The 27,245-nt window shown below is 38.5% G+C and overlaps 2 protein-coding genes across 3 annotated transcripts; one reads left to right on the top strand and one right to left on the bottom strand.

The window, feature by feature from the left end:
* Positions 1-4,171: 4,171 nt before the first annotated feature.
* papss1 (3'-phosphoadenosine 5'-phosphosulfate synthase 1) lies at positions 4,172-18,519 on the bottom strand. Its single transcript, XM_077571215.1, has 12 exons — positions 18,248-18,519; positions 17,292-17,406; positions 16,970-17,205; positions 16,593-16,731; positions 15,908-16,026; positions 15,702-15,815; positions 15,207-15,318; positions 13,037-13,242; positions 9,551-9,686; positions 8,311-8,579; positions 6,673-6,902; positions 4,172-5,092 (listed from the first exon to the last, which is right to left on the bottom strand). Exons 1-12 carry the CDS (start codon positions 18,305-18,307, stop codon positions 4,954-4,956), a joined length of 1,875 nt encoding a protein of 624 aa, XP_077427341.1. The 5' UTR covers positions 18,308-18,519; the 3' UTR covers positions 4,172-4,953.
* A 1,199-nt stretch (positions 18,520-19,718) lies between these two features.
* Positions 19,719-26,352, top strand: LOC144055354 (phosphatidylcholine:ceramide cholinephosphotransferase 2-like). Of its 2 annotated transcripts, XM_077571262.1 has the most exons (7): positions 19,719-19,988; positions 21,078-21,539; positions 21,708-21,825; positions 22,587-22,740; positions 23,552-23,718; positions 24,649-24,807; positions 26,191-26,352. In XM_077571262.1, exons 2-7 carry the CDS (start codon positions 21,133-21,135, stop codon positions 26,206-26,208), a joined length of 1,023 nt encoding a protein of 340 aa, XP_077427388.1. In that variant the 5' UTR covers positions 19,719-19,988; positions 21,078-21,132; the 3' UTR covers positions 26,209-26,352. The 2 variants fall into 2 exon arrangements, with proteins under 2 accessions (XP_077427388.1, XP_077427387.1); XM_077571261.1 differs by lacking the exon at positions 26,191-26,352 and having other exon boundaries at positions 19,720-19,988; positions 24,649-24,992.
* Positions 26,353-27,245: the final 893 nt, after the last annotated feature.

Below are 27,245 nucleotides of genomic sequence, written 5' to 3'. Positions count from 1 at the left end.
GGCCATCTGTCACACTGACAGCTACTGTTACCTCTCGTCTCAGCCGTGGCCTCATGCAGGTGCTGCTGCTGCTGAGGTCCACCATCGGACCAGACCCCCTTTTTTATGTTCACTGGTCATAAATCCAACTATCCAACCAACTTTAGTACCGCCATTATTCTCAAGAGGCTTTTATGGAGGAGCAATCTGTAGAAATGATGATTAGGGCTTTGCTGAAATAATAAATAAAAGTCACAATGTTGTGGTGACTTGACTTATGAGTTTAATTTTTTTCCCTGATCATGCTTGTAAGTCATATGACTTGTATCTCAAATGGTCTTTCCCTATTAACTCATTCACTGCCATTGACGATTATAGACGTCAAATATTCATTTTAACTATTCTAGATGTGTTCTAAATGTACAATAAAAAAAATATTTTCTAGGTTTTCATACTCTTGTTGGCAAAAGTGGAAAAAAATGTTAAACTAATTGAAATAGTTCAAATGAATTTTTAACGTCAATAGCCGTCAATGGCAGTGAATGAGTTAAAATGCAAGGAAATCAAAAATACCCAAAATAACAACAAAAGAGAGGTTTTTTTCCCCACTCTGTTCCGTCTGCATGTTGCTACCACTTGTTTTGAAACATATAAATTGTGTAAAGGTTTAAAATTACCACAAAATCGATACTGCTATCGTTGACCGATCTACAGCCTTTTGTACTGTTAGCATTAAGCTAGCAGGCTTTTGACGTCCAACAAAGTTCATTTGGATTGGTTAAATACACAACATGTAATTCTCTTTTTTGAAGAATTAGCCGCTAGCTGTCAAAAGGCTGCTTGTTCCAAAGTTCGCTGGTAACTCGAGACAAAAAAAAAATCATACACATGACGGCTTGTATCACGAAAAATTTGGGTCAAATATCATTCCGAAGTGAAGTGTTGTGTTTCTGAAGCTTCTTCTCCTTTCGGATTCCTCCAGAGCTACAAGGGCAGATGTTTTACGTTTGACGCGGCGTGTATGATCTCTTTATATTCACGCTTCTGACACGAACCGAAACCGAATGAATGCTATTCATAAGGACACCGTAATAATCCAATCATGACACCTATTATGGCAAATATTATATCAAAAACGAAAACACCACCAGTTGTCTTTCTTGACCTCGAGGAGACGCACAAAATCCCGTACGGAAGCTTATTTTTTGGCTAGCTCGACAGTTGCCGTCACACGAAATACAGTTTTTTTTTTTTTTACTGTACTGTAATCTCTCAAATGGTCTTTGCCAATATATCAAAATCTTCATTAGTGAGCATTATTCCTTTGCTGAGATCGTCCATCCATCACTCGAAATTGTGCAGTTTTACTGTATTTGGAGGCTCGGGCCAGTAAAGCAGTCGGTATCTGTTGTGACCACCAGTAAACGTCTGTCATAAATCAACGTCTCAGCAAGAATCTCAAGAGGTTTTTAGCAGTGTCGTGTTGCACATGTTGGAACGCAGAGCCACTTTTGGATTTCTGGAAGAAAAAAAAAATCCCTAAACATAGCACTTGTTTTCATTCAATATTGGAATATTTTGTCAACAAAAACAAAACATGTTTGACTCAAGTCTCAGCAGATGAATAAGTTATGGTTGGGATAAACAAAGATAAAGTGTTTCGTTTCTAAGATGTCGGGCCACCAAGGCGGATGTAGAACAAACCTGGGCATGTGACCGAAATCATGTTAAGATTACATTCTTCCGTTTGGTGTTTTATGTTGGTGACGCTCCGCTTCTTCTCGGTATGGTGGCCTGGAAGGTCATCACATGTGCTTCTCATCTGGCAACAACGGCCGCTCGTAAATCCTACCACCAACTTTAGTTACCCGGCAATAGCTCAAGAGGCTCTTATGGAGGAGCAATCAGTCGGAAGGAAGATTAGGACCGCGGTTTAGATGACATAATTGATGATTCTGGGAAAAAAAAAGAAAACGTTACATTATCACAATTGGGTTTTCAAAACAGTAAAGCTGAGAGGTATCAGTGATGACTGGAAAGAACAGAAATTTCAGGTCTGTGTTGCGTTTTGATAACCTTGCCAGCAAGCTAAATTCACTCAGTATTTGTTCATAAATACGACGAGAATACTGTACATCTTGTACTGCTCCCGCTGAGACGTTAGCAACCGACCTTTTTTAGGTCGGACCAATCAGGCGCCGTTTAGGGCGGGACATGAAGCTGTGACGAAACCAGGAAGTGCTGACATAACTTCATGTAACACAATGTACGTGACAGTATGCTGCTATCCTCCGGCATGAAATTATACGATGAACTACTGAACTGTATGAAATAATATAAAAACCAATCAATGAAGCAAAATTGTGAGAAGGTAACTTTGCTGGAGGTCAAAATTAGATTTGAGGAGCAAAATAAAAAACTATTTATCACGATCCGCCATTTTGGTTGTTTCCTTTCACCTCAAACGCTTTCAGGTCGGAACAGGGTAAAAGCAACTGATAAAGCCGACTTCCGACCATCGTCGAACGCAGCATTAGGTCGGACCAATCAGGTGTTGTTTCGTGACGAAACCAGGAAGCGCTGAGGCCGGGGGAAACAAACCTGACAGACGCTGCAATTAATTTAGTTCTCGCAGAATTACTCAGTTTCCTTGTGAATGTTGAACAGCGAGAGGCGCTTTGTGCATTTTTAGCTGCTAAAGATTTTCAAGCTTTTTTTTTTCAACCCTACGACGATAACAAAGACGACATTTTCATCCGTTGCCGTGATTGGTCAAAAGAAACGTGCACATTTGTACAAGATGCCGCGTCGTCCAATCGAAGTATTGTACAGAATGTCCCGCCTTTCCCGAACGGATCTACCGAGTTTATAATTTCCCGAGCACGTCACAGTGGAGCAGTCCCAGATTGACAATATGAAAAACTCCCTTGGACAATTATTCAAGTATTTTTGAAATCTGATAGGATGACGTTTGTCAGATCTGGGTAGGGGGTGCAACCTCGCTCGTGTTCCCAACGTACGACGCAGTTTGCATCTGGGAACCAGCTGCCGCTCTCTCAAAGTGTATGTTGGGGGGGGGGGGGGGGTCTCTTTTAACACAGCTGATGGAGTGACAGTGGGGAAGAATGTGATTTTGAGCGGTGTGGTGATGTGGACTTGGAGGTCGTGCTGACATCACATTTCATAAGTCTTCACCTGAAGCAGAAAGTTGTTGCGGGACGAAACAAACGAGCAGCTTGTTTTGCTTTTAGTTAAAAATTCTTTACTGGACAAGGAAGCTTGGAAAGGAGATCGATCCCGTGCTGGTGAACATGGAGCAGCTGATTACACGTGTTGGAGATGAAATGCCACATGGTACAAATTAGCAACCTTGGGTGGGGATGTAACAAAAATAGTGGAGAAGCACAACACCAGGACATCCAAAATGTGCTTAAGACTTGGTCTTGGTAAAATAAATATACAATAAAATAAAAAATAAAATGATTACAGTGGATGCTAATTAAACATGCTTTTATCTTAGTCTTGGGCATATCCTGATTCCATCACGTTTGTTTTCATTTGACCAAGGCACTCAACAGTTACAATTAATACACAAGATTAGAGTACAGACACTCAGCTATACATTGAGCGAGATAACTTGAACCCCACCCCCCCCCCCCCCCCAAATCCAATCTAACCTCAACTTCAACCTAACGATAAACTAAGCCCACCCCGGTTGTCAAACTCACGGATGGCCCCCCAGGTCACGCGCCACGTCATTTCATGTGGCCGACCAAAAACCGAAGTAATGTTTGTAACAGAAGTGTAGCGTCAAGACCAGACGAGCTTTGACAAAACTTTTTTTTTTTTTTTTACATTTACAGTTTCACAGTTCTAAGTTTTTGTCTGAGGGCAACCACGATGAATAAGACCCTAAAACCGGAGCTGCGTCATGATCACTATAAGGTGCCTTTGAGACTTTTCACCAAATAGTTGCGATTTCCCACTGAATTCCATTTTCTGTGTTAGGTAGATGTTATGTTGTTGGAAATGCGTCTTGGTAACGTTCTCACAATTTAGCTGCCAGATGACAACGCACGTACTCGCCAACAGCAAAACGTGAGCTTGCTGATAGGGTGGACATTTTTGGCAATTTTATGAGCACTTGCTCATAAATTTGATTTCTCAACATGACTCGGGAAAGCTGACTGTATACTTTCAGCAAATATATTTCCAATTTCTGAAAGGTTCGTAGTAATTGATATTTCACGATGACAGAGTGGACATGTTAAGCTTGACGACATCCAGCTGCACATATATAATGAAAATGATGAACTATAACATGTTACTCTGCAACTCGCTGCTGTTTCAGTCACCACTGAAGAAAGACAAAATACTGGTAAGTAATGCAACTGGAAAAAAATATAAATAATAATCAGAGGAATACTTAAAGGGGATGTTACCCCATAATGACAGGGTGGACAGATATTCTAGAGACATGTGAAATGTTCAATATGATCACAAAAATAGAATAGATATCAATTAACTTGGGTTAAAACTTAAAAAATGATTTAGTAGCATTAAATCATCAGCAGTTAGCAGAGTGTGTTCTGGACAAAAATCACAAACATCCAATGAGAAAAAAAAACATCAAAGAAGGAAAGACATTTGAAGTGCCTTATTGTTTTGCCAATAATTTGACCTCAGAGTTTGATTCTTCTGCTACACTTTCACGACAGCGATTCTGATGAAGACACCAAAAGGCACTTTATAGTGATCGTCTCGACCCAGAGACTCGAACCCCAAACCCCACCCTAACCATCTGATGTGTAACAGGTGTTCAAACTATGTCTGGAAAAATCAAATAAAGTTCACACAGCATGAGACTTAAAGACCTCACTGTGATGAGCAACGACTGAATGGTCCCAACATCGGACTGTTTAAATGGCAAAAAGAAAGAATGCAAAGTTCCCGGTTTTCCTCGCATGGCGTCTTCTACGCCTTCTCCAGAGACTTGTAGTATTCTTTAAGCACGGCCCAGGCCTTCGGCGCCATGAAACCGTCCGGAGGATTGTCACCTTCGCGGGCCATCTTGCGCATGCGTGTGCCTGAGATGAAGTCGTAGTCTTGATGGCTGCGGGGGAGAAGACGAGTCAAAATTGCTATCAGATACATTTTTCAAAATCATTTGGCCCTAGTAAAGAAATTGTAATATGCGTTATTATTTATTTTTATTTAATAATTATTTAAATTTTACGGCCTTTTTTTTAAGCAGAAACCTAACCTGCAAGACCAAATCATTTATGTATAATAAATGCACTATTATTTATTGTAATATAGATTATTTTATTGTGTAAAAAAAAAAAAAAGCATGGGATCACACATAAAATCACTCGCAATATTGAGGGGGAAAAAAATTCTATTAGATTAATTCTTCAAAACCATTAAGCCCTAGTAAAAAAAAAAAAAAAAAAAAAGATTATAATGTATTATGTATTGTTAATCATCTTATTTATTAATTATTATAGTAATTATTAGGAGTGTTAGAAAAAAAATCGATTCGGCAACATACTGTATCGCGATTCAATATGCGGCCGAATCGATTCGTGAACAATTTTTTAATGGAAATATTCACCAAAACGTCTTATTTAGGGTTAGTATTCACACATTAAAGCATGGAAGAATGTTATATTAATGGAACATTAAGCCTTAATATTTGATTTCAGTGCTGTTCAAACATGAAACAGACTCCAACCTGAATTTTCAGATAAATACATTTTCATACAAATCTTACAGTGTACATGTACAAGTTTACTGATTTGTATTTTCTAAATTTGAGTAAAAGTTTTTTTTTTTTTTTATCGCAATAATTAATTTATAGATTTGTATCAGGATTAATCGGTATCGAATCGTGACCTATTAATCGTAATATGAATCTAATCGCCAGGTACTAGGCAATTAAGACCTCTAGTAATTATAATAACAACAATAATAATATGGCCTTTTTTTAAAGTGTAAACCTAACCTGTAAGACCAAAATCATTTAAGCCCTAGTAAAGAAATTGTAATATTATGTAGTAATAGTTAACGTTATGAATGTTTCATTTTCACATCCTGTATATTAATCTATAGACATCCTCAGATATAAACATTTCGTGACCCAAAAAAAAAAAGAGAAAAAAAAGCAGAAGCATTACTGCTGTCCGAATGGAGCATGCGCCGAGTCGCATTTTGTTTTGTGTGCGCTTGATTCAATGTGAAATTAGAAGCAGCTTGCTGTGAGCAGAACCACAATTTCTTCAAATTGGCCAAACTGTCGAGATTTCAACCAGAGAGAACCACCAAACGGGATTGGAGGGGATGAACTACACAGATTGAACTTTACAGACCTTTGAAGTTTTGGGCTCGTACTGGATGTTCCTGATAAACTCAACAGTGTGTCACGGACAAATAAAAACAAGTCCTGGTCCTTATCAGCGTTCCCCCACTTCTCATTATTCCTTCTTTGCTATTTCAATTGTGGCGGTGAAGAAGGAAAAGAAAATGGAGGGAAATCGTTTTCAAAGCCACTTGCCCGGTACAACTATGAACTTTCACCTGTATTACAAAACATGCACGTTAGGAATGGAAGACGAGTTTACCCACAGGTGTGAATGTGAATGTTTGTCTTTATCAGCGACCAGTCTAGAGTGCACTCGCTTCCGGTCCACTTACTTTTTGGGCTCGTAGAAGTCCATGGCTCTTTTCACTTTGTTGTAAGCGGCGACCTTGAAGGGGACGATCTCCAGGGTGATGAGGCCCGGGGCCATGGTGAGGACTTTGGCCCCATGGGTGGGCTCGTACAGGTCCTTCCCCGTGTCGGGGTGGGGCATCCCGGCGGGGTCGCGGCCCACGATGTAGAAGTTGGCGCCGGCCACCATTCGAGCTCGGCAGTGCCATTGCACCTGTTGTGGGAGGAAACGCGTTGCTGGTGATGGCGCGACACCCAATCGAAAAATTTGAGGTCAATCGGAGCAAGGGTTTGTGAGCCATGGCCCGCCGGATGTGGATATTTTGGGCAAAAAGGGGCGTGGCTTCCTAGCATCCACTATAGCTCACCAACTACTGGGTCAATCTTTACAAAACAGGTATTGTTAGAAAGGGAATTGAACAATGATTACAAATTTGCATTCATTTTAATAGATTGGGGCTTTTGATTTAGTTGAACTTGACATAACCTTAACAAAAATGTTCATAATCGATCATTGAATATTTGAGGGTAAAAAAAAAATAAATCTCAGAAACAATGTTAAAGATTACATTTAAGGGGGGGAAAAATCATGACATTTTTCCATGACAATTTTTTTATATCATGATTTTTTTTCTCAATTTTCAAGAAATTAACAATAAAATAATTTTATAAAATAACATTCACTTAACAGTTATTTCAAATAAAATCTGACAAATACTTAAACATCATGAATTTTAAACACATGAGCCAGAGGAGATGGAGTAAAAAAAAAATCAAAAAAATCTAGACATTAACATTAATAAAGTATAAATAACACCAAAATAAATTAACTTATTCACTGCCATAGACGGCTATAGACGTCAAAAATTCATTTAAACTATTTCTAGTAATTTAAATTTTTTTCCACTTTTGGTAAAAAGAAGATGAAACACTAGAATTATTTATTTTATTTTACATTTAGAACAGATGAAAAATTTGTGATAAATCGCGAGTTAACAATTGAAATCATGTGATTAATTACAATTTAAAAACTTAAAATTAAAATTTCTAATCATAATTAATTGCATGACTCACGATTAATCACAAATTTTATATCTGTTCTAAATAAAATTCTAGGTTTTCATACTCTTGTTAACAAAAGTGGATAAAATGTTTAACAAAGTAAAAAAAAGAGAATTCTTTTTCATCAAATGTAATATCTCACATGTTTTCAAAAACGTATATAAAGATTTTAGTTGTTTTTTTTCAAGCAGCATTTAAGGAGTCAAAGTATCCATACCCTGAGATGTTCATTCAATATGTATTGCAGATTTGGAATCCTTGTTGAATTCCCTTTGCACCAATTCCTGTTTTGGGAAAATTGACCCAGTAGTTCCCGAGACGCAAGGGTTCAAAGGAAAACGGCCACGCACCTTTTTGCCAAAACAGTCCAAATTTGGTGGGCTGTAACTTCCAAACCTCGGCTCCAATTGACATAAAATTTTATATTTAGTGTTGCGCCATCACTATCAACAAGTACACCAAGTTTCATTCCAATTGAAATCTGCTTGCTTAAACCCACTGTAATTTGGCAAGCAACAACCCAGCACGTTGACGACCCCAAACATTCGTTCGGCATTCACCTCAGTGGGCCCGGCGTACATCATGGGTGAGGGGAAGATGGCGACGATGGTGGAGTCCGGATTGAGGACGCCCTCTTCCAGCACGGCGGCGTGCTGCCTCATCCGCCACGGCAGCGGCACGTCGTCGTCCTTGGTCCATCCGCCCAGCGGGTGCAGCAGGAGCACGGGCCGGCGGTAGCCCCGCTCCGTCAGCCGCTTGTGGGTGTCCTGCATCAGGAGGGCGTGGCCGTTATGGACCGGGTTGCGCAGCTGGAAGGCAAACACGGCATCTGCGGAGGGAGGAAATGCGGACGGAAATTCGCTTAGAAGCGTTTAGAAGCTACCGGGGAAGGGGTGTTGGAAAAAAATCGATTCCGCAATATATCGCGATATTACAGCGTGCAATTCTCAAATCTATTCGATATGCGGTTGGATCGATTTTTAAACATTAATTTTTTAGGGGAATATTCAACAAAACGTCTAACTTAGGGTTAGAATTTACACATTAAGCATGGAAAAAATTTATATTAATGGAACATTAATCCTTAATATTTGATTTCAGTCCTGTTGAAACATGAAACAGACTGCAACCTGAATTTTCAGATAAATACATTTTCATAAAAATCTTACAGTGTACATGTACAAGTTTACTGATTAGTATTTTCTAAATTTGAGTTAAAAAAAAAAAATCGCAATAATCAATTTATAGATTCGTATCGGGATTAATTGGTATCGAATCGAATCGACCTATTTGTGATACGAATCAAATCGCCAGGCAATTCACACCCCTAAAATAACTGTTATTATTCTTATCAATCACTTATAAGTTAATAATCCCCAAGAAGGACTTAAGGCACTTCATCTAGCTCAGGAAATATGGGAATTTTCTCAAATACGCACTTTTTAGATCCCCGCGACTGGGTTTGCCCCAGGGGGTTCAGATCTCTCGGCCCCTGTTCAGTTCATGAGAAGAGAGCTCACGCCGTCGATGGTTGAAAAAAAAAAAAATCCAAATCTGAGTTTACTGATTAGTATTTTCTAAATTTGAGTTAAAAAAAAATCCCCCCCAAAAAATCGCATTAATTAATTTATAGATTCGTATCGGGATTAATCGGCATCGAATTGTGAGGTACTAGGCAATTCACACCCCTACTACCGGGTATTCTTCATGTGGGAAAGACTTTGGGGCCCCTCCTCGGGTCCATGCAGGCATATTTGGACACCTTCCCTTCCATCCCCACGAAAAAAACAACAAAAATACCTGCATTCATTTCTTTAAACTTCTGTTTGAGCTCGGTGGGCGTCAGTCGGTACTGGTCCAGTCCGTCGTTCCAGTAGATCCGGTCGAGGACCTGCAGGTCGCCACCGACGAGCCAGTCGCCGCTCTCCATCACCATCTGAAACGGGAGTCCGCAGCGGTCAACGCCGGGCGCAAGCATAGTCCAGACATGAGACGACCGCAGGCCGTAAAAAAAAAAAAAGCGCTTAAGCGAGCTGGAGTGGCGCAAAGCCAAGGTCTAATAAAGTCCAGACTTATCAGGTCCCAAACAGCGGGGACACTCACAAAATGGATCCCAAGAAAAACCTGTTCAAAAGATCCCCCCCCTCGAGCATCCAGGCTGTCTTAACAATCTAAAAAAAAAAAAATCAAAAATACTGGTTTGATAGTTGACTTGGTGAAGCAGCGTGTGGCTAATTGCCCAAGGTTATTTCTGTACGCTCTGTTCCAAGTAACTGTCATCAATTAGATGTTATGGGACGGCAGTGGAAGTGGGACAGCAGCTGTCGTGTTAGTAAGAGGACCTTGTATACTGCACTCGTGTTGTTTCCTATATGCAACATCTCCTCTTGCTATAGCAGTAAAACTTATTTTTGTACGTTTTTGGAAGCAGTAATATAGAGAGGCGTTGCCACGACAACATTGCATCGCTCAGCGATGTTGCCGAACGCAACACTGTTTTGCAACTAGTGAGCTACGATTTCTAATTTGAATTGCAGGTGAACGTCGTCGTCTCAATGTTGCAAATAGAACAGATAGAAGTAAAAAATACACAAAAGCAGGTTGAGTTTTAAAGCACTTTTTATATATTTGATCATTTCTGTGAACTATAACCTTGATTATGTTTTCCATTCAAAATCTAAAACTATTCCTGAAAATGTTCTCGTGTGAGAATTGTGGCATAACCGTAAACAAAAATTAAAGATTATTAATACTCATTTTGACTTGAAAATTAATTTTTAAATAACTAATTTAATAAAAATCTTGTTCAGTCCAAAAGAAACTTAATTATAGCGTCTCAACAAAATGTTATTTGTCTTAATATTTTTTACATTTAAACATCTTCTTGTTTTGCAACCAAGTCTGCAATGCAAATGAGATGGATAAAGGTCGAAATAATAATAATAATAAAAACAATAATACCGCTAACAGTCTTGCTTCTTTTCTCTCATGCTCGACCTCGTGTCCCTTCAGAACTGTGAAGCCGTGTTTAACTCTTTCACTGCCATTGACGGCTATAGACGTCAAAAATTCATTCAAACTATTTCTATTAGTTTCACATTTGTTTCCCACTTTTGTTAAGAGTACGAAAACCTAGAATTGGTTTTATTGTACACTTAGAACAGATATAAAATTTGTGATTAATCGTGAGTTAACTATTGAAGTCATGCGATTAATTACAATTAAAAAATGTGATCGTCTGACGCCCCTAATTTTTTTTATAATATTTTCTTCGTCAGGTGATGAATTTTTTTATTGTAATTAATCACATGACTTCACTAGATTAATCACAAATTTTATACATGTTCTTCTAGGTTTTCATACTCTTGTTAACAAAAGTGGAAAAAAATTAATGAAACTAAAAGAAATAGTTTGAATGAATTTTTGACGTCTATAGCCGTCAATGGCAGTGAATGAGTTAATATTGAAAAAAAATAATAATGCATTCCTAATACATGCAACCTTCATATGCTATTTATGGCCACAAGAAAAAAACAAAGCTCAATTATCTTGTGCACCTGAGCCTCGGAGCAACAGATTGGAACAATTACCACACATGCAGAGAAAGTGAGTCAGCATCCAGAAATAACACCTGCCAAAGCGCCGCGGACCAAAAGCAGATCGCATCAGAAGTGATTAGTCCGGGCGTCCGGACAAATTGGGAGGAGGAGCGCCTGACCCCGCGGCATGCCCGAGTTCAGTCTTTCCCGTCAGCAAAGCGAGCAAGACGCCGCCGCGTTGGATCTGCGTTCCATCAGCGGCGATTCCGAGACGGCGAAGCGTGATTCTGCAGAAGCTCATCACTTTGGATTTACGAGGGTTTCGGGGCGCAAACATTTGTCTTTTAACGGCACACGTGCTCATGGAAGTGCACACCTTTTAAAGCGCGTCCAACCTTGAGGGCCGCCCTGTTGGGTTGGGCCGAAAGTTAGCCGCACCACCTGTGTTGCTAAGGCTGTGTCCACACAAACATTGCTTCTTTTTTTCTTTTTTTGGGGGAGGAAAACGTGTGTTCTTTTAATGAGCTGTGGGCGTTTGTCCACACGCAAAACGAGGCCCAAAAGTGAGCTGTTGGAAAACTGTGGTCAGGGTGAAAACAAGTGGTTGCATCTAAAGTGTGGGAACAACATTACTGTGAGGAGCGCACTCTTATTTAATGTAGAAGAAAAAAAAACGAGTATCAGAAGCTAATGGCGTTAGCTAACGCTAACCTGTGCAGCCAACCAAACTGAATGTAGCAGCGTCTCAATCGTAATGTTGAGTGTGAATGAAGGGGGGGGGGGGGTTAATAACATTAGTCTGGTTAACTTTTTATGACGTATATACCATTGAATGTAAACATGTTTCTTATAACTAGAGCCTGACTGATTGATAAGGATTTTTTTTAAGGCTAATTCCCATTCCGATGTTTGGCAGAATAAAAATCTGAAAGCAGATTAATTAAACGATTGACTAAAAAATATATACATAAAGAATAAAATTAAATTTTAGGTCCCGTAATGCTTATAACAATAAAAAGGTATGAATTACGAGGGCTGGGTATTGATTCTAATTTCCTCAATCAATTTGACTTTTGATTTTTTCTGATTCAATTCGATTCACTACACTTATTCTTCTTAAATATCAAAACATTCCACAAACGTTAAATTCCTAATTAAATTTTACGGAGGAAGAAATTGGTTAAATTATTTAGTTTGTTAATGACTGCAACACGTGTTCTAATCACTTAAGTGTTACACAAACATTGGCATCAGCAAGGATGAGATGAAAATCTTTTCATAATTCTAATTCAATAATTGTAAATATGAATTAAAGAGATTCTGAATTGACTTAAAATACAATAAGCCAGGTCTTTCATAAATGTAAGAAAATAATTTTAAATTAAATTCATGTGAACAGTAAATGTCAAGAAAACTGTATAAAAAAAAATTATATATATATATATATATATATATATATTTTTTTTTTAAATCCATGGCATTTATATTTCTATTTTGTTATAAATTCCTGGGAAAAATAGAAATAAATAAAATAATCGATTCATGGTTTTATGAATTGATTGATAACGATTATTCGATTTTTTTTTTAAACCCAGCCATATGAATTACAGGCAAAACTTTTGAATGTCATCATATTTGTCTCATCCTGTAATGGGGGGGGGGAACTAACCCGATTAAAACGACCCTGATCATCATCACCATCATCATCATCATCATCATCATCCACAGTTTTCAATCATCTCCCGACCTTGATGTAGGGATGGCTCTTGCAGGTGGTGCCCCACTGGCGGGCGCAGCGTTCCTCCTTGCGGTGCTCGTAGAACTCGGGGTTGCGAAGGATGGCCACTCGCCTGCCTTCATACACCAGCGCCATCGCCGTCACGCCGTCCATGCGCTCTTTGTCCTCCGAAGTCACCGGCAATACCACCGGCACCGAAAGGTTGATCACACCGCCTGGTGCCCAAAGTGGAGATTTCATCAGCACAGCAGCTATTTGCAGTTAGGTTCAATATTTGGACAATGCCGGGAGTTTTTTTTTTTCTTTTTCTTCCATACCTTACTTGCCTTTTTCAGCTGTGTGGTCAAAATGTACCAGAATGTATTTTAGGGGTCCTCAACTCAACCTAAGAACTCAATCAAGTAGCACCATTGTAAATTTGAGAAGTTAGCCCCCAATACCAGTTTTGCTAATCAACACATAATTGGGTGGAGAAGTCTGAGAATGAACAGGAAGTCAGAATTTTGTTGCCTACGCCATTAACTCATTCACTGCCATTGACGGCTACGGACGTCAAAAATTAATTTGAACTATTTCTATTAGTTGAATATTTTTTCTACTTTTGTTAACAAGAGTATGAAAACCTATATTTTTTTATTGTACATTTAGAACAGATATAAAATGTGTGATTAATTGTGAGTTAACTATTGAAGTCATGCGATTAATTACAAATAAAAATGCGATTAATAGTAATTTTTAATCACCTTTGAATTTATATTTTTATACATCTCAAAACATCTCGCATTGAAATGAATGGGAATGTCATTAACTCATTTGTTAGCTAACTATTGAAGTCATGCGATTAATTACAATTAAAAATTTTAATTGCCTGACGCCCCAAATTTGTAATAATCTTTAAATTGTGTCAGGCGATTAAAATTTTTAATCTGTATTTCTAAAAAATAAATTTAAAAAATCTAGGTTTTCATACTCTTGTTAACAAAAGTAGGAAAAAAATGTTATACTAATAGAAATAGTTTAAATGAATTTTTGACGTCTATCGCCGTCAATGGCAGTGAATCAGTTGAGCCGACAGTTTGCTGACCATTTTGAAAACTCGACATGAAAATGGAGTGCACACATTATGAATTTCATAATGTTTGATTGAAAATTATAGCAAAAACATGACTTTTATTATCCAATATGAATCCAGCTGTGTTGAAGATTCACAAAATGGCCTCCTTAGAAGAAAGTCATATGATTTTACAACGTGAATAGTGACCACATCCTGAAAAGTTATGATGGATGTTGTCGCTGTGGCCATGCGGAACCCCGGCGCGTTGTCGTCTAGTCACAACGTGCAGCTGAGCAGCCGAGCAGCTGCTTCACATTAAAACTCCGGCGAGCCAGCAAGGCGGACGCAAACGGGACTTTTTTTGTTTATCTTAGCAGGCCGTTCAGTTAGCGACTTTGATTGACGTTGAGGGAGGAATTCAATGCGTTCCGGCTGAAATTTACTGGCACGCGACACGACATGTCAATCTGTGATATTTAGACGCCTCATTTACATACTTGAGTTATCATCTCTGCAGTTTTTTTTGCTTGGACAGCTGTTATGCGGGCCTGCCAAAATCTGAAAACGATACATGGACTATGCAAATTTTTCCCTCCAAAGTATTTTATGTATGTGCACGTAACAAAAACATTTGGCAGAACAACACAAGCCTCAGGAATTGGAAAGAGGTCATGTGGAAAATTTTGGAATGTTCGTGAAGCATAAGTTGCAGTAATTGCACTCAAAACAAAATGTGGCTTCTTTTTTTTTTAACAAAACATTTTTTTCTAAAAATGCTCTGAGACTTCACTGCTCTTTTTTATTCTGAACAAAGCTGTCAATAATGTGAATAGTCAGGATTACTTGTTAAATATAAGTAAATTGTGTGTGCATTATTTCTGACATTTTGCTGATTTCAAGGAGAAAGAATGTCAATGGTAAACTTTGTGCGCCACCTAGTGGCCTCTCCAATGTACTGCAAGACATAAAATTAAAATTTGCTTGTTTACAAATGATTATTCCACAAACGCAATATTGATCAGAATACTGTGTTTAGACTAGTGAGGGCACATAGAATTTATTATTGAAAAAAAAAAGTTAATTATCTCCTTAAATACTGTGTGTCTGCTTAAAAAAAAAAATTACCATCCAGCAGGCAGTCAAAGTGAAGACACTGAAGATACTCTCGCTCTCTCATGAAGCCGTTGAGTGGCGTGGCCCAGCCTTCTGCCAACACCTGAACCCACTGCATGTCCACCTGAGGGTCACACAAAAAAACAGCTGTAAAGTCTAATTTGCAGTCAGCAAAATATGCTGGAAATGTAATGTTTTAAAAATGTACTGTATAATTGATAAAAAAAAAAAAAAGTGTTAAAACTGTCAGACTGCAATATAAAATCAATACTGTACCGTCGATGTGATTGTATTTTACCAGAGAGCAAAACTACACCAAATCATTGAGTGATATTGCTATGTTTTGCACGAGAAGGGTTTAATTATATTTGGTTAGGCACAACGTATGGCACAATTCTTGTGCTGATTCACCAGATTGTGCGAGTGGTCACAATATTGTGGATGGTCAGCGTAAATACATTTTTGCACTGTGTCCGCCTCTCTGATGAAAGGACAATAGGGAGAAACCTTTCCAATCTGAAGAGCAGGCAGCGTCTCCGCGTTAGCCTTGGCTAGTTCCAATTTGTTTTCTTGAACGTACAACTCTTTCACCTCGTAGGAAGCGTCCACTGGTACAATGTCCTGCGATAATGACAGGAGAGGGGAAAAAAAGATTCAGAAATTGAGCGAACCCGGCAGCCGGGTTCAAATGAAATTGTCGGCGGTGCGTTCACCCGCTCCTGCAGCAGGTCGACCAGCTGCTGGATGCACTCGTTCACGCTGCACGAGTCGGTCTTCAGCACCAACTCGGGTGACTCGGGTTTCTCGTACTCTGCGTCGATTCCGGTGAAACCTGCATGACGGCGTCAACATGTGCTGTTTCATTAAATATCACGTTACATGATATGTGGGCATGGCATGAACTATAAATACCAGCAACTCATTCACTGCCATTGACGGCTATAGACGTCAACAATTCATTTGAACGATTTCTATTAGTTTAACATTTTTTTCCCACTTTTGTTAACAAGAGTATGAAAACCTAGATATTTTTTTTTTTTGAAATACAGATTAATATGTGTGATTAATCGTGAGTTAACTATTGAAGTCATGCGATTAATTACAATTAAAAAAATGTAATCGCCTTACGCGACTTAAAGATTATTAAAAAATCAGGGCGTCAGGCGATTAAAATTTAGAAATAGGTTTTCATACTCTTGTTAACAAAAGTAGAAAAAATTTAAAACTAATAGAAATTGTTCCAATGAATTTTTGACGTCTATAGCCGTCAACGGCAGTGAATGAGTTAATATATGCTGATTTTTTTAAAACATGAAGTTGTGATATTAATCATCATAAATGTGTGCCGGCATTATTAAAAAAAAAAAAAAAAGAAAAAAAAAAAAAGAAGCCCTTTACCTCTTATTTCACCCGCTCTGGCTCTCTTGTAGAGGCCCTTCACATCTCTCTGCTCGCACACGTCCAGCGGCGCGTCCACAAAAACCTCAAAGAAAGGCAGGCCTGCCGCTTCGTGGATCTTCCGGGCGTTAATACGATCCTGCAGACAACTCGGGCATTAGAAACAATTGCGCCGATGATGACAAAAGAAAGCATGCTCTCTACAGCTAATTTGATTTTCTTCAAAGAGAAATTCAAACACTTTTTAATCAAATATGAACTTGATATTTTCTTGCTCAAAAAGGTGGCCTACTTTTCCCTCTATACTGTATCTTCTGTTTAAAATTGAGATTTTATTCCCTGACCCAGAATCAGAATTGCTAAATGACATTACCCACCCTGTTGTAGGGGGAGATGAAGCTGGCCAGGCAGACCAGGCCGGCATCTGCAAAGAGCCGCGCCACCTCTGCAATGCGCCGAATGTTCTCCTCGCGGTCCTCAGGGCTGAAGCCCAAATTTTTGTTCAAACCCTGGCGGATGTTGTCCCCGTCCAGCGTGTAGCACGGGATGCCGTGGCAGACGAGATACTCCTCCAGGGCCATGCTCACGGTGGTCTTCCCAGCGCCGGACAGACCTTGACCACAAAAAGATGAAGAACTAAATAAATCTTAAAATGGGGTCCATTCTAACTAGTCAAAGCTAGAAAGCCTCACAACTTACCAGTGAGCCATACAGTGCATCCTCTGAATCCGCCTCTCGTGCCCACCACCTGCCCACGCTTGTTCCTGCTGACGTGGTGCGCTTGATAAGTGACATTTGTGGCACGCTGCGTCCCCTGCATTAATTCAGGTGTGAAAATGGATTAATCACTGAATTCACCATCAGGAATTGGATCGAATGCGGGAAATTAATTGCGTCTTTAAACAACTAAGGTCAAATGGTGATCGCGACTTACAAAAGTGGATAATTTGCCGCGACCGGCAACTCGCCGCTTAGCTCTATTTTGCCGTGAATCTTGCGTTGTAATTTTTTTTTTTTTTTTTTTACTACAATTTCTTAACAACAATCTATATGCTCTGACAATGTCGGTTATGGTTGGGAGTCGGCTGGTAAAGCCGATAACAGCCTATCTTCAGTGGCAAAACAAAATCAAAACTTCGTGAAAAGACGCCAAAGAAGTGAAGCGAGGCAAGAACCGCGCCCAGTGCATGACTAAGTCCGGCGAGTGACCAATCAGAACCGTTAGCGTTATAGGAGATTTTCCGGTCAAAATATCCAGTCATTTTATTATCCATCCATGCATTATCTGAACCGCTTGTCCTATTTTTACTATACGTTTATTAAATTTTTGGTTCACTTGGTGCCTTTCTTTTTGCATTCAACCAACAACACGCTTAACATATAAAAAGACTAAATAATACTCAAATAAAATAAACCTAACTTTAAAAAAAACTAACGATTCAAAAAGGACGTCATATTTGAATGAATTCCTTATAGTCACTGATGTACGGGCTACCGGATGCTAACGAACCATTCAAAACAAGCTAACTGTGCAGTCCACATCAACAAGGCAATGCTAGCTATGCTAACCTCTTACGCAAAAGGGAGGAGTAGCCTGATTTCTCGACGGGGTTGGGATGAATGGAAAGCTCATTACACCCAAAAAAAAGACTCACCCAGTTTTGCGGCGCGATGCTCAGCTTCTGCTTCTTGTACGAGTTTTCATACGTCTCCATGTCGGCCTACTTAGTTCCACCGTCTTCGAACGTTTTTCAAATCTGACGAGCCGCTATACCGCGTATACCTGTGGTGTGTTCCCAACCCGGTGCCGCCAGGTATCACCTGAGCACGGAGCAAAGATTCAGGCAGCGACCCGAGAAGGGGACCAACAGGAACTAGTAGACGAGGGGGGCCACGTCACCTGGCGAGGCTGTGACGTAATTGCTCTTCTTCTTTGGTGCTTAATGTAATGGCGGTTTGCGTCCCGTTTGTTGCATTAGCGCCCCCATTCAACAATGGTTATCTCGCCAAATGATAAATATAATTTATCATCACCATGGACACAGTTGGGCTATGACACTTCCTTGGGGCAGTGGTTCTCAACCTTTTATCAGTGACCCCTACAGACTCGTGTAAAATGAGTGCGTTTTTTTGTAACAGGCCGAAGAGGTGTCTTGTTTTTATTCATTTTTTTTCCAAGAAAGAGGTGCATATTAATTTTTTTTATTATTTATTTATTAACTGGGATTGCAGTCAACTTAAACATAAGTATTTTCGGGGGGGATGTTTTTCAAACAAACATAATATTAAAGTTTCTCCTTTCATACCTTAAGCATTTCTGTTGTCATCAGTATCTTTAACTATAAAAACAATATTCCGTTTCTGTTAGTACTACATTCTATTTAATATAGAAAAAAACATTTGTAATTACCAACCGAAGTAGTCAGTTATACGTTAGTCTATAAAAACATCATATTTGAATGTAAAACACATATATCAATTGCAAATATTATCTTAAATGTTTAACTATGTTAAATAAAGATCATTTAGCCTATAACTAATGACTTAGGCCTAAAAGGCCATTATTTTTAGGAGGCACTATGGAAAACCGTATTTAAATAATAATAATAATAACACATTTTATTTGTGAAGCACTTTACATTTGAAATTAAATCTCAAAGTGCTACAATGGGCACATCATAAAACACAAAACCAATTCACTAAAAAACAGCAAACGATAGAAACAATAAAAACACAGTGAATAAAATAAAACAATCATAAAAATCAAAGTTGATATGCCTTTCTGAAAAGAAAGATTTTAAGTCATAAAAGCCACCGTGTCGCACACTAGAGATCGTCCTGTATGAGGGAGAGATCTGTCTCAACATTATTCACACAAATAACTTCGTGTTTTTCAGATCCACATCAAATCGAGAAAATGTTTGTAATTGTGGATCTGAAAAACACATGTGAAAATCACGAATTTATTGGCGTGAATAATTTTGAGACGAATCTCTCCGCATAACCATCAAGCCGGCCACCATGCACACAAGAATTATAGCGAACCTTTGTCCGGCACATAATAGTCAAACGTCACCGCTCCGCTTGGCTCTATGACGCCGGCCTGCTTGACGTTGACGCCCGGTGAGTCGACCCGATTGACTGCCATTTCGAAGGGACCGAGTGGGATGGACGCGAGCGGAAGAGCGAGTGGCGGAGTCTGGTCGAGGCACGGAAAACGATAGGCGGTGGGGGGGAGCGAGCCCTGGAAGGTGAGGGTCTGTCCCTTGAGGAGCGGGAGCCGGAGCCGGAGCCGGAGCCGGAGCACTCCTCCCTCAGCCGAGAGAGTTCAGCATCATCGCAGTCTTTTGCCGACTCTGCGACGACACAAGACACCCGAAAGCCTGACGAGCACAGGTAGAACCCAATCCGAAACTTCCAACAATGGACACTTGATGAACTTAACTGTTTCAGTTTGACAGGCAGTGCCTAAACACAATTTGATTTTGGGGCCCCATCACCGCCAATAATAGTTATTATTGGTCATTCATACTCCTAGAAACTTATTTCACGTTCTACTCTTTCATTATGAGTACTCTTAACTACTATCCATGTGAGACATGTGGTGAAAAAAACTTTGAAGTACTGCAATATTTGGCCAATTCAGGAAATCCCCCTACTTGGCTACACAGAGCCCCTAACAGAAGCCTGTCAGGTTGTCATCTGAAATGTGAGTAAATTAAATCAAATGCATAGAGAAATATCAAACACGTTCTTAAATATTGACGTTAATGAACAAAAATACCTGAAACAAGAAAATAATGTTGTATAAATGTAATAGTTGAATATGTAGTAGTTATTGTTACATTTGCAAAAACAAGACTTTTTTTTGTATGGGAGCTCATGTTGTGACTGTTGAATCTCAATTGATCCGATCAGTTTTTAAGTCCTAGTAGTCCACGATAGTTAGCATTTGTTAATTATGTTATTATGAAAGTTCTATCTATCTATCAAATCTCATCTCATCATATCTTTAGCTATAAAAACAATATTACATTTCTGTTAGTACTACATTCTATTTAATATAGAAAGAAACATTTGTAATGACCAACAACAGCGCATAGAACCAGTCAAATATACAGTAGTCTATAAAAACATCATATCTGAATATAAAACATATTTATCAATTGCAGATATTATCTTAAAATATTTCTAACTATGTTAAATAAAGAGAATTTAGCCAGTAACTAATGACTTTGAGGAGGGTGAGGCGATGGTAACATTTATTTAAATAATAATAATAATAATACATTTTATTGGTGAAGCACTTTACATTTAAAATCCAATCTAAAAGTGCTACAATGGTGCATCACAAAACACAAAACAATAAGCGAATAAAACAAAACAATCATAATCATCACATCCTATATCATATCATATCTCATTTGAAAATGGTCATCAAAGTGATCCTTCTATTTCTTAATATGGCTTGAATTCCTATTGCAGTGCCAACACCTCCATCCAGAGGGATCCCACCTGTGAATGGACGGAGCAGGCAGCCATGTCGTCATCGCAGGCAGATAACACCGATCAAAAAATGGAAAGCTGTGAGAAAAAACCCTGCCCCGTACACGCGGCAGGTTCGGGCGACGCCAAGCGGGGCTTCGGCAAGGCCAGGCACAACGACTACGTGAAGATCTCCATGAAGGAGCCCGAGGCGAACCGCCTGCCGCCGGAGTGGTGGAAGACCACGCTTCTCTTCTTCTACGCCGGCCTCAGCCTGGTGCTGACCACGGTGGTCATCACGGTGGTCCACGAGAGGGTTCCGCCCAAAGAAAACATACCGCCGCTGCCTGACACCTTCTTTGATTACGTCGACAGAGTCAAGTGGGCCTTCACGGTTACGGAGGTTAACGCCATTGTGCTCGTAACCATTTGGTTACTGCAACTCTTCTTCTTTAAACACAAGTAAGAAGTTTCAGTCACAGATGGAAGCAGACAAAAGATTGACGTAGTTGTTTGTAGATCACTATTAATTTTATGCAAATTATATCAAAGTCAAATTCCTATTACATGTTGACTTCAAATTCAAATACCGTCCACGTTTGTCATTAACTAATAATTGATATCTTGCAGATCCATAGTGTGTCGCCGTTTCTTCTTCATCCTGGGCACCTTGTACTTGTACCGCTGCATCACCATGTACATCACCATCCTGCCTGTGCCCGGTTTGCACATGACCTGCGCGCCCAAGGTGAGGATGACGCAAATCCTTGAGCAACACCAACAAGAGAGCGACGGCTTTTGCAAATGTCCGTGACTATAATACAAACCAAACAGCTTGTTATAGTTGTCAGACGACATCTCATTACATTTCAAAATAAAATTAATCCTCATAAATCAAATGATAACAATCCAAAATCCAATACTTTTCAATGAATTGAGAGATTTGCCATTTTGACTTGTGACGTCATTTTGAAATTGTCAGTTGACAGCTTTAACATTAAAGATACATTTTTAATGGGCTGGCAGTGAATAAATTAATAGTCATACTATTCCACATTTGCAATGGCAAAATTCCAAAATGAATGAAAATCTTTTTACAATTTTACCCGATTCCAGATATTCCAACTCCAAACACTTTAGCCCTATCAGACATTTGCTATATGTTAGCATAGCAATTGTAGCATCTGTACACTTCTCAATAGAAATAGTGCCAGAACACATGGCAAAATGTAAAATTGTGTATGCTAGGACTGTAGACACCAACTGCTAGCATGTTGGCCTTTAATCAACTCCTATAAGAAATAATATACAAGGCAAAAAGTAACACTTAGCGGTCTGTGTTAGCGCTTTTTGTACCTTAATTGCTGTTCGTTATATGCTAGCATGCCAACTGCTAACATCATAGCACTTTATGAATCTCCATTAGAAATGGTACTGGATTACATACAGACAGAGCAAGAAGTAAAACCCACCTCAAGACTCCTCATTTATTCTGCTTCCCATTGTCAGCTCAACGGGGACTCGTACGCCAAGTTCCAGCGAATTCTCAGGTTGATTTCCGGCGGAGGTCTGTCCATCACCAAGTCGCCCATTATGTGTGGAGACTTGCTGTTCAGTGGGCACACCGTGTTGCTCACCCTCACCTACCTGTTTATCAAGGAATGTGAGTATCTCTTTATTTATTTTTTTTGTATAGTCATTTTGTTATATATACAATAATTATAAATATATATGCACAAAGGGGTGTGAATTGCCTTAGTACCTGGCTGGCGATTCGATTCGTATCACGATTCATAGGTCATGATTCGATTCGATTAATCCCGATGCGAATCTATAAATTGATTATTGCGATTTTATTTAATTTTACTCAAATTTAGAAAATACAAATCAGTAAACTTATACATGTACACTGTAAGATTTGTATGAAAATGTATTTATTTATCTGAAAATTCAGGCTTATAACTGAGCCACTGCATTTAGCAAACATGTTGCAGTCTGTTTCATGTTTGAACAGCACTGAAATTAAATATTGAGGCTTAATGTTACATTAATATAACATTCTTCCATGCTTAATGTGTGAATCCTAACCCCAAGTAAGACGTTTTGTTGAAAATTTCCATTAAAAAAATTAAAAATTGATTCGGCCGCATATTGAATCAATTTAAGAATTGTGTGCTGTAATATCGGGATATATTGCCGAATCGATTTTTTTCTAACACCCCTAAATGTACAGTTTATAACATACACAGATTTATATAAGGTCCCCTCCAAAAGAATTGGAATAGCAAGGTCAACTCCTTTGTTTTTTTTTGTACTATACTGAAAACGGCTTATTTTTGGCGTTTACGCAAACATGAAGAGCAGAAAGTTGTCTATGGGGAATGGCCTGAAAAAGAAAAAATAAATAAACTATTGGTTGATTGATATATTTTGGTTGGTGTCACTCTTGCGCTGACGTGGGTTTCCCCCCGCAGACTCCCCTCGCTCGTTCTGGTGCTACCACCTGATGTGCTGGCTGCTGAGTGCCGTGGGCGTGGTGTGCATCTTGGTGGCACATGAGCACTATAGCGTGGACGTGGTGGTTGCTTACTTTATCACGACGCGACTCTTCTGGTGGTACCACAGCATGGCCAACACACAAGTGGGTATCGCATTTTTCTGTTCAAACAATAGGGTGATATGTTGTAACATTCCGATTTTTACTTTTCATGTTCTCTGTCATCTTGTAGGGTTTAGCATTTTAATAGTTAGATTTATTTTTGATTAGAATGCGTGATTTTGCAATATTTATTTGTTACAAAATTGTGGAGTATTTGTAGTATTTAAATACATTAAAGTGATTATGCATGCTCTTTTAAAATGATTAAACAATTAAACTATATTTTATATATTTTTAAATACAACACATATTTTTAGCATAATTGTATTTGTATTTATTATAAAAAAGGATCATTAAAAATGATGGGGCAAGAGGCGAATACATTTTTTAAATTGTAATTAATCACATGACTTCACTAGTTAACTCACGATTTATCACAAATTCTATATGTTCTAAATGTACAAAAAACAGGTTTTCATACTCTTGTTAACAAAAGTGGAAAACATTTTAAACTAATAGAATTAGTTCAAATGCATTTTTGATGTTTATAGCCGTCAACAGCAGTGAATTAATTTTTTTTTTACGTTTATAGCCGTCAACAGCAGTGAATTAATTTTTTTTATTTTTAAAGAAAGAAAATATTATAAAAAATTTGGGGCGTCGGGCGATTAAAGTTTTTAATCGTAATTAATCGCATTACTTCACTAGTTCACTCGCGATTGATTAATCACAAATTTTATGTACAAAACTAAATGGACAAAAAAAAAATCTAGATTTTCAACAAAAGTGGAAAAAAAATGTTAAACTAATAGAAATAGTTAAAATGAATTTTTGACGTTTATAGCCCTCAATGGCAGTGAATGAGTTAATTTACCATATATTATTTATCAAAACAGTGTGATATCTTGTAACATGATTTATTTATTTTTTTGATGACGATGATGGCACTCCTCTTTCTGTTCTTGTGCGTAGAGTCAGTGTCCCCCCAACAACTACCTCACCAACACCTGGTGGAACCCGCTGTTTAACTTCATGGAACGGAACGTGAAGGCGCCCGTGCCGTGCGCGTACGGCTGGCCCCTCACCTGGGCGCCCGCCTGCCTGAAGACCCCCCGTAAGAAATACTACATGGTACAGAGCACGCGTGATGAGTGACAGACTTGTTAAGAGGGTGGGGGGGTGGGGGGGGTAGCGGTTAGTGGTTGGGAATCACTGTGTGTGTGTGTACTGAAACTGCCTTTCTGATTCTTACGTCTCATCATCATTATTATTATTATTATTATTATTATTAATTAAACTTGGTTTCAGAAACCCTTGATCTGTGGTCTTAACTTTGTATTTTTTAAACTCAATTAAGAACACCTAAGCGTCTCATTTGCGTCATCTTCGGTCGACAGCAAGTGGAAAAATTTGGTTTTAAATGTATTTAATTTTTCATGAAGAAGTTATCACATTGAATCATTCACTGCCATTGACGGCTATAGACGTCAAAAATTCATTTGAACTATTTCTATTAGTTTAACTTTTTTTTCCCACTTTTGTTAACAAGAGTATGAAAACCTAGGGAATTTTTTTTAATTTAGAACAGATATAAAATGTGTGTTTATTTGTGAGTTCTAGTGAAGTCATGAAATTAATTACAATTAAAAATTTTAATCGCCTGACGCCCCTAATTTTTTATGAACTTTTCTTTTTTCTTTATCACATCATGCGATTAAAAATTTTAATTGTAATTAATCGCATGACTTCAATAGTTAAGTCATGATTAATTATAAATTTTATATCTGTTCAAAATGTACAGTAACATTTTTTTCTAGGTTTTTATATTCTTGTTAACAAAAGTGGGAAGATTTTTAAACTAATAGAAATAGTTCAAATGAATTTTTGACGTCTATAGCCGTCAATGGCAGAGAATGAGTTAATTATTGACAAAATATCTTCTTACTGTTGTAAATGGCTCAAAGAGTCAAGTATCCCTTTAACTTATTCACTCGCAGCCATTTACACTGAAGCAACCCTCTTCGCTCCCGGCTGTTTTGCTGGATTTTGAAAGAAAATAGCACAAGGAGCAACAACAAAATCACCAAACTTTGGCTGATGACGCAGAAGATGAATTACAAGCTTAATGTGATATTCAAAGTTGAGGCTGATGTCTTGAGTTGAGAGGTCAAACTCCCTAAAGTTTTGAAGGGGTTTAAATGTCAAACGATGGCCTTACCTGCAATTGGAATTGACTTCCCACTGATATTTTAATAGTTCCTGAACATTTCAGGTTAATCTATTTTTTCTAAGGTACTGAGTGCTATGAACATTTAAAAGTTGCAAATACCAAAACTTTAAACCCGTTTTTCTCCAAACTATGGATTTCTTTAGCCAATTTTTTAGGTACGTCCATGTATTTATATACCATTTTAAAGGGAATTAAGTGTAGAGTTGGAATATATAAACATCTCAATTTTGAATTTGAGGACCCTTTTGCCATAGTCATGGTCACATATATTGTCTTCTTGTCAGGCCCTGCACGTCAGCTAGTGCTGTATCGGAGAATTGATGAGTCCGAGGATAGCTCACCGCAGCCGACGGCAAATAGGGTGATGCGTGATGCTGATTGGTCTTAATTCTTTGGCCATTGAGGGACAAGAGCTCGGCTGCGACTCGCCGGAAGTCGCCAGCGAAGACGTAATCGTGACTCAGCACAATGAGGAGGGCTCCTCCCCTACGTGGAGGAAAGTCACTCGTCTGGTTAGGAGAGTGACGTATGGTCACTGCGACAGAGGCATAAGGCCTCTCACATGGAGAATGTGCATTTGTGTATTTAGGGTGTGATTTGTGATAAAAAATTTTTTTTAACTCATTCACTGCCATTGTCGGCTATAGACGTCAAAAATTCATTTGAACTATTTCTATTAGTTTAACTCTTTGACTGCCAGACGTTTTCAGAAAAGGGATGCCGTGGGTGCCAGCCGATTTAAGCATTTTTGACTGATCTTTCAAGGTCCACAGAAAATTATGTGTTTGGACTATGGAAACACACATACTACCAAATGAAAGAGTGGACTCTCATCTTTCATCAGAATTTTTTTTTTGTTTCTACCTTATTCCGTTTTTCAGTAATCAACAATAGAAAATAGTTTCACCTCTGTTTTGAAAAAAAACGTCTTTTAACGTCTTTGGCACTCCTCCATAGGATTTTACTAAACGTTATTTAACGTTTTTGGCAGTCAAAGAGTTAACATTTTTTCCCCACTTTTGTTAACAAGAGTATGAAAACCTAGTGTTTTTTTTAATATTGTATTAGAACAGATATAAAATTTGTGATTAATCGTGAGTTAACTAGTGAAGTCGTGCGATTAATTACAATTAAAGATAGAACTCGCCTGACGCCCCTAATTTTTAATAATCTTTTCTTAAAAAGAAGAAAAAAAAGAATATTAAAAAATGAGGGGCGTCAGGCGATTAAAATTTGTAATTGTAATTATTCGCATGACTTTACTAGTTAACTCACGATTAATCACAAATTTGTTCTAAATGTACAAAAAAAAATCTAGGTTTTCATACTCTTGTTAACA

The sequence above is a fragment of the Vanacampus margaritifer genome, chromosome 7 (assembly GCF_051991255.1).
Source record: "Vanacampus margaritifer isolate UIUO_Vmar chromosome 7, RoL_Vmar_1.0, whole genome shotgun sequence".
NCBI lineage: Eukaryota > Metazoa > Chordata > Actinopteri > Syngnathiformes > Syngnathidae > Vanacampus > Vanacampus margaritifer.
Note: the sequence above shows the minus strand (reverse complement) of the source record. Positions and strands in the feature narration are given on the sequence as shown.

Excerpts from the sequence above, each read along its gene's own strand:
- LOC144055354 (XM_077571261.1), top strand. The coding sequence starts at position 21,133 with ATGTCGTCATCGCAGGCAGATAACACCGATCAAAAAATGGAAAGCTGT. Across the intron at positions 21,826-22,586 it reads ACATGACCTGCGCGCCCAAG|CTCAACGGGGACTCGTACGC; the intron begins GTGAGGATGACG and ends TCCCATTGTCAG. Across the intron at positions 22,741-23,551 it reads CTACCTGTTTATCAAGGAAT|ACTCCCCTCGCTCGTTCTGG; the intron begins GTGAGTATCTCT and ends TTCCCCCCGCAG.
- papss1 (XM_077571215.1), bottom strand. The coding sequence starts at position 18,307 with ATGGAGACGTATGAAAACTCGTACAAGAAGCAGAAGCTGAGCATCGCG. Across the intron at positions 15,816-15,907 it reads TCGACCTGCTGCAGGAGCGG|GACATTGTACCAGTGGACGC; the intron begins GTGAACGCACCG and ends TCATTATCGCAG. Across the intron at positions 15,319-15,701 it reads CTGCTCTTCAGATTGGAAAG|GTGGACATGCAGTGGGTTCA; the intron begins GTTTCTCCCTAT and ends TGTGACCCTCAG.